The 11,837-nt window shown below is 40.3% G+C and overlaps 1 protein-coding gene across 3 annotated transcripts in view; it reads right to left on the minus strand.

Moving 5' to 3' along the window:
* The window catches only part of PRUNE2 (prune homolog 2 with BCH domain), a 151,721-nt gene extending 143,457 nt beyond the window's left edge, over nucleotides 1-8,264 (minus strand). For all 3 annotated transcript variants that reach the window (XM_076361606.1, XM_076361605.1, XM_076361604.1), the window contains exon 1: nucleotides 8,206-8,264. In XM_076361606.1, coding sequence (XP_076217721.1) covers nucleotides 8,206-8,241 — 36 coding nt within the window. In that variant the 5' untranslated portion in view covers nucleotides 8,242-8,264. The remainder of the gene's footprint in view (nucleotides 1-8,205) is intronic.
* Between the last annotated feature and the right edge of the window lie 3,573 nt (nucleotides 8,265-11,837).

The following is an 11,837-nucleotide window of genomic DNA, read 5'->3' on the forward strand; positions in this document are numbered from 1 at the left end:
ACCTCCCTGGCATAATCTCACCATACACTCCAACTCAGCACAGCTAAAGCTGAGCTTTCACTCCCTCTCCTTTTACGGCACCTCTTTCTCACAGGGGCATATATAACAGATATATAGGGATTAACAAAACTATCCCGCCCATCACTTCAGCCCGTAATCTTGGCACCATGTTCTGTTCAAACACACACATCCTGCCTACTGCAAAGTTCCACAGGTTTTTTTTCTCATCAATCTCTCCCATCTACCCTCAGAGCTAACACTCTGGCTATCATCACCTGATGGTTTAATCACATAAACATTATTTGGCTTCAGCAGAGGTAACCTGGCAGGTTCCAGAACCATGCTGTGGAAAACCTTCCCCTAGTCTGTGGCTCTGACCCTGCCTTATTGGCTCTGGCCATACAGGCCTCTCTCTCCTGGCTCTCCTTGCTCCAACACATTAAATAGAATCCCTAAACTACATTTTGTAACCTTTTCAAGCCTTCCTTTGCTTCATCTATCATCTCCTATTCAATAACAAAATGTTAACTTTTACCTCCAGCCGGTCAATAGCAGAGGAATGGGAAGAGTAATCAGATCTTCTCATTTCCTCCTGCGTTGTCCCTATGCTTAAAGACATGTTTCCAAACCTCCCCATCCTCCTTTTTCTAACTCCTACTCAAAGCTGCCCTTTGCCAAAATGCTAACAAATAGGTTAGGATACATAAACATTACCACACCTACCTATTACCACCCTACTACTACTTTGGATTCATCTGCTTCCTCCTATATGTTTTCCAATTTACTTTACAGATTCTTTAAGACAGGGATTGAACAAATTTTTTAATGAAGTATTTGCATAGCATCTAGCACAACAGGATCCTGGTCAATACCACAATACCACACTTAAATAATAGTATGGGTAGTGTGATACCCTAGTAAATTGACGTATACTGCACTGAAATGCCTTTGGAATTTATTTCTGTGTAGAACAATGAACAAAGTATGTCAGCTACTCATGCAATGATTCAACACCCAAAAAGTTATTCAGGATAGAATTTGGCTTAATCTTGACTAATCTGAGGTACTTCACCTCCTCCAATGGAAAATTCACCAAGATGTGCTTTATTCTTCCATTTCCACTCTTTTTTTTTTTTTTTGTGAAAAAGGAGAAAATATCATTGCACCAGAGACTGATGAAAGACAAGGTATGTAGGCTATAATTTTAAAATGCTATTTCTGTCCTCCAAAACAAAGAAAATCCATGGGGGAAAAGCATTTTTAATTCTCAGCTTCTGCTAGTTGTTTGTAGGCTGTATGGCTTTAGTGGAACTGTAAAAGGCTATTAGATCACCCAATATATTTTCCTTGTTTTTTAAAGTAGTTTTACATATGTTCATCCAATTCGGGTTTTATTTTGGTTTGCTTTCTCCTCTCCTTCCTCTAGGAGACTGCTCTCCTAGCTAAAAGACTTAATTTTCAGGAAATACTCTCTTGTTATTAAGCCTCTGCTGACCATTTTGCAATTTCTTATTTATACCTATGTACATGAATGAATGATTCCTTCTTTGCTTTGCTTTTAGTACCCCATAGATCCAGACTGCTCTCATGTCTCAGCTCAGCAGTAATTTAATCAAGTTTTATGTTTAGTTGATCTTTTTTTCCTTGGAATTCAATCCTTTAAATCATTTTGTTTTGATTCTCTGAGTTCTTCCTCCAGTTAAGAAATATTTTTGGTTATATGGTACCCAAAACAGACGGAAGCATTCCACTTGAAATTGCATAATGATGATGCAAAAAAGACAGAGTAAGGCTACAGGACATAACCCTCCCCAATAAAGATGTGTGTGTGTGTGTGTATAAACATACAAAGATCTATTACTGCCTTACTATGGGATATGAAGACTGTATCCCAAAATTGCATTTTTTAACACTTATATCACCCTACAACCATGTCTTACTTGCATTACAGTGACACTCCCATCTCCATCTTCCTATTTTCATGCTCTCAGATTTTTCTCCTCATATTGAATGTATATTTGGAATTACTCTTCAATAGAATTTCCCAAAATATTTTTCTAATCGTTTCACTCATCTCTGTAAGCCCTTTAATATTACTGTATCTGCTCAGCATGGCTCACAACTAGTCTTTGTTTAAATATTTATCTCAGAAGTATGTTAGCGCAATGTTTACTCTTTTTTCCACATTACTAATGAAGCCTGACTCTGAAGTTCCTGCTGCAGAGTACACGGTTTCTTCTGACTGATTTAAGGAACAAAAGGTTAATCAGCTGTAAGACTCTGATTCTGCAGCATTTTTAGGTGTATGTACAACTTATACATGTGAGTTTTCCGACTGAAGTCAATATCATTACTCATACTCTTAATTCTGTACCAACTGTAAGTGCCCTGCTAAATGGAGTCAAGTCCCCTGTGTGCTGCTGGGTTAATGCAAAGAAGACACATGAAAGGGTAAGACTTGATTCCTTGTCTTAATGCTTGAAAGCTTTTTTACCCCTCTGCTTGGATAAGTTCAGCAATTTCTGGGAAAATAACTTCTACTTCACTTCTGTAATGTCTTTCACTTCCCATAAAGCCACCACTTTATTACAGCTAAATTAAATATTATTTTCAAAGTAACCACTGCTTATCATTGATAACAAAACTCCAGACAGGCAAATAAAAGGCAATATGAATAAACATGTAAGTGACTCAGCTTGTTTTTAAACCGTGGTCACATAAATCTGCTTAAGTCATGCCATCATCACTAACTGTTCTTTGAACTTCTTTGCCTCAGAAACAAGCACAACATTCATTCTTCGCATCTATCAAAGCAATGCCTTGCAAGCCTTTTTTACTATTCTCAAGGGCATCTCCCTGGTCATGGGCCTGGCCCTCACTTTGGAAAACGTCTAGTCACACAGTCCGATTTTTCTCTGGGCACTTCGGTCTGGGGGCATAATTCCCCATTTGCCCAGTGTATTATTCTGCCAGGTGTAACTTTGGTCTAGCATTATAGTCTCTTTTCTTATGGCAGCAAGGGATTAAAAGAACTTGAAGTTTTAGGGGGTTTAGGGTTTTCTTCCAAATGCTGTTAACTGCTGAGGATGACACAGCATTTAGAAAGATTATTTCCCAAGCTATTCTCTGCAGAGGGAGGACCATCTTTCAATTGCTAGTTTGAAGCAGTTTGCTGCAGTATGGGGTATCTCAGTATCATCTGCACATTAAGCCCTTTCTGGGGCTCATTCTGTCCTCTTTGACTTCCCTGAAGCCAGCATATGAAGCATTAGGCTCTCCATTAAGCACAGACCTAAGGCCAGGGAAAAAGTACTGGCTGGCAGCCATTGTCTCAGCATCTCTCAGGGGGAATTCTGTCAATTTTTTTAATTTTTTTTTTTTAATTCTTACAGATTCTTTCTTGACAGACTCCCTTGATTTAACTTCTCACAGTCATTCAGCTTCACTGCAGTCTGAAGCACATGAGATTACTTGAAAAATACCAAACTTAACTACCTCATGCAGCACACAGTATTTCACATTAGAGAATTACTAAAGAAATAATTTCTGAATTTTTACTTCTCTATTTAATTGCCTTTAACATTTTGATAATCATTCTGATAATCACTCTGAAGTTACACCACTGAAGCCTTAAACTTTTTTTTTATTTTTCTAATTAAATTATACAAAATTATGTATTGACTGATCAGTCACTCTTCTCCCACTTGAGAGCTTAGCTGTGCCTGAAAGACTCTAACCCAAAGAGAGACAGACTGAGTTGCCACCAAACATATCAGTAACATAATATACTGGGGAAGACACAGCAAGGTTTTGTGAAGTATAACATTTTTGTACAAAACCTTTTAAAGTTCTTTGAATAATTCAACAAGCATGCAGAGAAGGACGAACTAGTCAATGCGTTGTACTCGGATCTCCAAAAATATTACTGAAAAGTTTCCTAGAGGCTAGTAAAGAAACTAAATCACCGAAGAAAAAGGGGGTGTAATCCTCTCATGGCTTAATAAAGAACTAAAAGTTAGGAAACAAAGGACAGGAACAAATGGTCAGTTTTCACAATGAAGGAAAAATATCTGTGAAGGATTCTCCGCAAAGGTATGTGCTGGGATATGTGCTGTTCTTCGTATCCATAAATAATAAATAATATTACTTCCAGTAGGACAGGCAGACAAATAATGAGGTGACAAAAGTTGCAGACAATACCAGATTATTCAGGAGAGTCAAGTCTAAAACTGACTACAAGAGCTGCAGAAAGGACTCATGACACTGAGGGACTAGGTAATAAAATAGTAAAAAAATGAGGGCCGAGAAGTGCAGACTAGGGAAAATGTGAGGAAACAACCCCACCTCCATTTTTTAACTATATTTAGGTACCATACACAGTCAGACAGGCTTTAAAATGGGTATTACTAAGGAGAAAAAACATCATGCATTCTTTTTAAATGATACTGTGAAAGCATCGGAAAAATGCTTTCTGACAGTAAAACAGAATAAGTAAGAATAGAGTAAGTAAGTAGAATACCAAGAACTCTTAAGAAAATGGAAAAAAAAAAAACTGAAATGTTGTTATACTACTGCCAAAGTCTTTTATGCACTCATGCCTTAAATACAGCAGGCAGTTCTGGGCTCCACAACTTTCAAAGGGTTAATAAAATTATAAAATCTTCAGAGAGAGGCCACAAGGGTGAGCAGAGTGATAGAACAGTGCTCGTGTAAGAAGCGGCAATAGAAAACCTTAGCTTGGAAATGTTTGGGAGAAGAGAAGGGAGATATGGTAGTACTTAACTAAACATCACGGAGAAAGTGAACAAAGAATACTCATTCAAGGCATAAGAATCATGGAACAGCCATTAAAATTGTCAGGCAGATGGTTTAAAGCAAACAAACAAGGATATTGCCCCACTTACACAAAGCACATGACAAAATCGTAAAACTCACTGTCTCAGGGATTTTGTGGAAGCCAAAGCATGAGTTGATTCAAAAAAAAAAAAAAAACAAAAACCCAAAAACCCAAAATGCAGCCAAATGTATGGAAGATGGCTCTAGCTGTGGCTAGCATAGTAGTTCAGATACACATTTTGATCTAAGCTTTCAACATCTGATCAGCAGACCTGTATATTCCACTGCTTATAATCCTCCCCCTTAGCCAAGACAGAACACTGGTTTGGAAGGCTCTTTGGTCTCACATTATTACTAGACTTAGGAAAAACTGGAGAAAAATCTGCAGGACTGAACCGTAAACGCCCAAAAATGTCAGTACAGCATCTCTTACATTCTGCCATGTTTTGCCTTCTAACATTTTTCCCCCTTGGTTTTACACAGATTATACATAACAATTTTTAAAATTGGTACTGAAAGTTACTGAGAATGTTCTATGACTACGTGACAAGTAACAAAAGCAAAATTCTTTGTTCTTAAAGAAAGAATAGCCTAATGGAGACTTCATTATTAATAGATGATACGCAGAGAATTTTCCTCTCTAACAATCAATGAAGGTACACAATGCAAGAGTCTTAGAAAACAAAAAATGTGCAGGTCCTTTGTGTGGTATACTCGGAGGCTAGAATTTGCTCCATGTGGAAAAACAGCCTTGATTAATGTTGTGGCTGGAGCCAGACCCAAATGAATGATGAAGCACTTGCAGTAATAGGTTCTCCTGCAGAGTCTGGAGCAATTGTTCTTCTAGAGCTATTGTTCATGAGTAAAGAAAATTTTCCTTTACGCATGCTGAGTAGTACTCATGTAGTCAATGCACTGTAATCAGTTTAACCTAACAAGATTACCTATGGTGTGAAATACTAGCACTGTAAGACCGGCATAATCAGGCCTCTGAGATACAACTGTAGCACTTTAGTGTCTAGTACAGATATGGCTGCAGTATAGCACAGCAACACACTGCAGCTTGTTAGTTCTGAGCTATTTGCCCATTTACCTGAGCAGCTTTACCTTCCATCAGTGGCAAACCCAACATCGCCCCTTGTTTGCGCACAACTCAGCCTATGGCTACCTTTTATCAGCAGAGAAAGATTCCCCACAAAAGGCTTGACCAAGCAGGAAGGAAAACACATCATCAGCCTTCTGTGTTGCAGAATGCAGATCTTCAATTACTCTGGATTGCCTTTTTCAGGCTACTGTGGTACAAAGTAAATTGGCTTCAATTTGTCAAACTGTAAGATTTATAAATCTTTTCTGAACTGAACATGCTAGTGCTCAGATGCTTCTTCCCCAACCATGCTCAGCTGACATGACCATCCAACAAAACATCAGTAAGAAAGACGCTTCCCCCCGTAATACTCCTCCTGTAGAGGAGACCTGCTCCAAAACATGCTTTTTTCTCCCACAGTTCAGAAAGTACAAAGAGAAGTCTGCATTTCTTCTGAAAACCCACGTTGCAGGAATAAAAAGGGCTACTGTTCAGTTGCTGTGCTCCCTGTTTCATCTGAATTAAAGAAATAATATTATCTACTATCCATGGGCCTCTTCATATTACAGTTTTCCAGACAACTCCTTTCTGATTATCAACAGCTATTCAGAAAGATTAATGCAGTATTTGCTTTTAGTAGTAAAATCAAGTTGTTCCTACTGCTTGCCATTTACTAATGGTGCAGAGGGGACCGCTATCGTAACATAATTAATGTCTATTAAGTAAGACCACCTTTGATGTACTTGAGCAGGAAACTTGTCAAAACCAAATCTCCAGTTCAAATGTTTCAATATATGAAATCCTGATGTGAAAATGTATTAAGTATTTGCAACTGTGCTATGCAGTATCTTTCAACAGGGCTACCAAAGTTTGAACTGTTTACATGAAAACATAAGGGAAACACTTCACAAATGCCTAAAAATACATAGTAAAACAACTTAGCTGGCATGTGACCAAGATGACACATCTCATGTTTACCCTTAACATATGCCACCACAGTTAAATATTAAGGGAGCCACGAAGGGATTCATTTTCTCTTCTATTTTGCCAGTTCTCTAAAAAATGCCTTAATTCTCTGTTTTCCAACGTATGCATGACAACAAAAGATGGTATAACAAACCATCCTTTACAAATCATTACATATAGAGAATGATGGCCATCGAAGAACGGGGATCTTAGTTTTATGATTGCTCACTCTCTAGAGATTCATAACAGGTCTATGAAACTGGGAAGGCCCTACGCTTCTAACTATCAAGAATGAAGCTTACATTTAGTTAGCTACAGCAACTCTCCAAAGGGTGGGGAGAGGACCCTACAAGCACATAGGTCCGATGCGCCAAAAAATACAGGGCAAAACTAGCAGCCACAGGATTTTTTTTACTAACCCATTATTAGTCCTATGATTGAACATAATTCTTAAGAGCTGGGATAGCTAGCAGGAGTGCAGGCTGCCCACGAAAGGCAACAACTGTAAAACCGAGTTTTGCACAGAAAATCAACCCTCACGATTGGAAACAAGCTGGCCTAATAACAGTCTTAATAACATCCCACTTTTGCACTGCACATAAGGGAAAAAAAAGCACACACTATTTGGGGCCAGATTATCAGTCACTGTAAACAAAATAAACGCACTGCAGTTTCAGCACAACCCTACCAACAGCGTCATTTGAGAACAGGACCTACATATCTCTGTGATTCCTAACACGGTATTAACTACCTACGGCAGGCGAGACAATTATGGGGCTGATCCTTGATCACCTCCGCATATTCCTCAGTTATTTTAAGTCTTGCTTATCCAAACTTATCACCTACTCCTAGTGACATTTAGACCAGAGAAACGACAGGTTTTCAGTGACTTCTGACATAATTATTTCCCCATTCACCTATGCAACTTGATGCATCTGAAAGTCTCTACAAATGCGCAAATAATCCCGAAATGGCACGCTGCCACCCCCCACATGCCTGCCGAATACGGGTTCGTATATTGGTAAAGCAGAGCATTATTCAGCAATAACTAGAGGGCAGCAAGGTGTGAGAAGAAAACGCACTCCCAAAATATGCCCCGGCCGCCGCAAAGGTCACAAGCCCCGTCCTCGCCCCACCGCCCGCCCTGCCGAGCAACGCCGAGGACCAAGAGCGCTGCTGAAACACTCCGAGAAGTTGTCGGGAGCATCCGCGGGCGCTGCACCCGGGGCTGCGGGGGGAGAGGCCGATGACTGCAATTACCGGCAAGTCGGGCGAAGTTTTGCGCCCGCCGCCCCCCGCGGCGCCCCGCCGTGACTCACCAGCTTGGACTGGGCGCGCTGCAGGAACTCCTCCATGGCGCCGGCAGGCAGGACCGCCGCGCCGCGCCCCGCCGCGCCGCGCCCCGCCGCGCCGCGCTCCCGCGCTGTCCCCGCGCTGCCCGCTCCGGAGCGCGGCCCCGCCGCCCGCCCCGCCCCGCCCCGCCCCGCCCGCCGCGGGCGGTGACGTCAGGCCGTGCCGCAAGGGCCGGCGCGGAGCCCCGCGGAGGGGCGCGGAGCCCCGCGGAGGGGGGCGAGCCCGCGGCGGGAGGCGTGGAGCAGGCAGCCCCCTCCCGTGCAGCAGGATCGCGTTTCCCTCTGGTCTGCGCGGTCTGTCAGACCCTTAAAAGCTTTGGTTTGTTCTGCTTCAGCAACGTATGACCGAAATAAAGGGCACTGTAAGACCCCTCTCGGGGTCTCGAGGCAACAGGTACGCAGCGGTGGCTCCTGCGGGTCCTCAGGCAGGGATTTCTCAGTTTTCCGTTTTGCAGATGGCAAAACTCAACGGCGGAGAGCTCGAGGGCGCCGGGGTCAGAGGCAATGGCCATTTCGGGGTCCCCTTACCACAGCGGCACACGGTCTGGAGGGAACCTAGCAGACACGGTCTAGGCTCCAGAAACCCTGCCCTCGGCTTCAGTCCTAGGATCCTTTCTAACTATAGTGCCCACAGTCGCATTTCATATATATTCCACTGGGCAACTCACAAGGGAGCCTCCTAGGATAGCATCCTCGTCGTAGAGAAATAAAGTGAAATGTCAAAGAGCTGCAGTCCCTGTCCAGGACTGTAGAAGTCAACGGAAGGTCATGTCATGAGTGTAGAGTAGACCAGGAAATAAACTGCAGGATTCATAGCTTCTCCAGCGCTCTTACACCACTAGTATTCGCCGGTGTGTTTCACTGTGTTGTCACTATAAATATCTAACCTGAATAGTGCAGATTTATTATTCCAATCAAGTTGTGCCTCGCTGAGGAGTTAGCAATGGCTAATTATTAATTAATTCAGTGCTATGGGATCTGGGATTTTGTTCTCTTGTGTATTATTTTACAGCTCATTGAAGGTATTACTGTAAAAGCTAAAAGCTCTTGCTTTCTTATTAACAAACTTTTTCTTATGAGTGTAATTCACTCTCATTTGATTTGTTAATTCTTTCATGATATCTTGCAGATCCTATTACTGAGTTGCCTGTCATGATCAATCTGCTCTGCCCAGTCATATGTTCCTGTTCCAAAGTGTTCTGGGGAACGGAAAAAAACCCTAATCTGTATCATAACCATTTAAAACTGAAAGGTAAATCTTCATTAAAATATTTGAGTGGACTGAAGCACCATGCAAATGACATGAAGCAAAGTATTGTAAATGACGGTGTTCTACAGAAAAAATTGAATTCTGCTACATTTACTGGAACATTTCTTCTTCTGAAACACATTAGTGTGTTTTCTGAAACACATTAGTGTGTTTCAGAACTCTATCTGAATTTGGGTTTTCCCATTATTCTATAGAGAAGTAGGTTTCTTGAAAGATTACAAGTTTTGCACAACATATTCTCGTACTTGTAACTTAAAATTGAAACTGAAGTATTGCAATACAGGAATTGCTGTGTAATTTGAGATGCAAAGTTGAGGTCTGCTAAAAATGTTTTGCCAAGTAAGAAATCAGTATGATCTTGCAAAAAATGGAATAAAGTATATATTTCCCTTCAGCAAAACCTGCAAAACAAGGGTAAAAAAAGAAAATCCAGCTTGCTACAGCAGCTAAACTGAAGTTTAGGAAACTGATGCTTGAAGGGGTCATTTTTGCTGCATACATATTAAAAAAAAAAATTAAGTCAGAAGGCAGACTCTGGACAGCAAATAGTTGGAGAATAAAAAGCTGAATTTGCTAAACAGGCAGCAAAGTTGTGTTCTTACGCCTCATAACAATAAGCACACTTACTGCCATATACTGTAAATAAAGTGTTTTGACTAATTACTTCTTTGTACATCCAATGAATGTGGTTATGGGCAGAGTCGGTAAATATACCCTTACGCTGTAATATCAGAGTGGCCTTCCACTGAGCTTAGAAGAACCCTGTGGATTCTTTGTGATCCACATGCTGGCAATCCAGAGACGGCCCCAGTACAGCTGTGTTGAAAACAAAACAGAATGTGCCTGAGGTCCCTGAAAATATTTGTAAAAGATATCTTTGGAAACTGTTTTTTAAACAACTTGTTTGCTTCCGTAATTGTTGTATGAGTTAGATATTGTATAATTAATTATTCACATCCTATTGTGCAAAACCATGAACAGACAACTAGTCTTTGTATCTGCTTAATATTTTACAGAAATTCCTTAGCCTGATTCTCCTCTTTCCTACCCCACTTGCAGCCACTAAATTACTTCCACTTTACTGAAGCTTAAATTAGAGATGAATTGGGACCCAGATTATTTTTTTTATTCATCTTTCTGAAGTAGCTAAACAAAACCAATTCACAGTCATCCAGAAGCTCTTCCTAAGGGGTGTTCTTCCCTTGATGTGTATAACATAATTCCTTATGATATCAGTGGGAATCATGTATGTGTCCCAAAGTGAGAATTTACTCCATATCTCATTCATATAATTGAATTATTAAAAAATAGACTTGTTGAGCAATGCTGAATTTTTGCTTGTTCGTAAGCACATTTGCAATACCTCTTGTCACGTTGAAGAGATTAAGCCTGTGAACTATGAGTTCTGCTTTGTACATTTTTGTGGGTTTGAAAATGTAAATACAAATAATGTCGTACTTCTGAGAGAGAGTATGGTTTGGAAGTGCACGTTTCTCTATTCATGTGGCAAAGGAAAAGTTCATTTTTTAATTTCAGCCATTATTAAAGCATGCAGGAATATATAATGACTTTGCTGTATTATTTTTCTGTGTCCTAAAAAAAACTATAGCTGTAATGATTATGAAGAAAGAGAATGCCTTACACTACAGGATCTTCGAAAACCCTCCTCCCATCTTCACTGTGACCAGCCAGGGAAAAGTGACTTGCATCATATACAAAGTATCCTAGTAAAACCCTATATCCTCATAGGTACTATGCGATACCAAACAACGCAGGCTTTTGTTTGCTACTTCCGAAGTACTTCCATACTTTCCGTGGTTCATATCCATTTTATTTATTCTCCAGGCATACAGCTGGGATTGGTTTTATTCTATATGATGGAGAAGCAAAACCAGGGATTACCCATATCTCAGAAAAACTCAGATCTGAACTCTGTAGCTCATCTTTACAATTTAGCAAGAAATTTGAAGAGCTATTGTGATACAGCTACCCAGTGGTTTAGCATTTCTATCATAAGTAATGTTTATGAGAAACACTTCAATAGTAATTAACAATCTTTTTCATGATAAATAAGGCTGAGGTTCCCATTGCAGGACTTGCTATACTACCACAGTAGGAATAAATAGTTTCTGCCCCATGGAATTAAAATATTAAATGATCATTTCAATAAAAGAAGAAAAAAACCTCCAGTACACAGCTGTTAGCTATTGTAAGAGGATATTATTAAAGAAGTTGAATGGAAAAAGGTGATTTTACAAATTGCTGAAGGAATAATTCTCCAGACAACCACCCAAAGAAACAAGAAAGACCAAAACTGCATGTAGCAGCA

This window comes from Aptenodytes patagonicus, chromosome Z (assembly GCF_965638725.1).
Source record: "Aptenodytes patagonicus chromosome Z, bAptPat1.pri.cur, whole genome shotgun sequence".
In the NCBI taxonomy this organism is placed as follows: domain Eukaryota; kingdom Metazoa; phylum Chordata; class Aves; order Sphenisciformes; family Spheniscidae; genus Aptenodytes; species Aptenodytes patagonicus.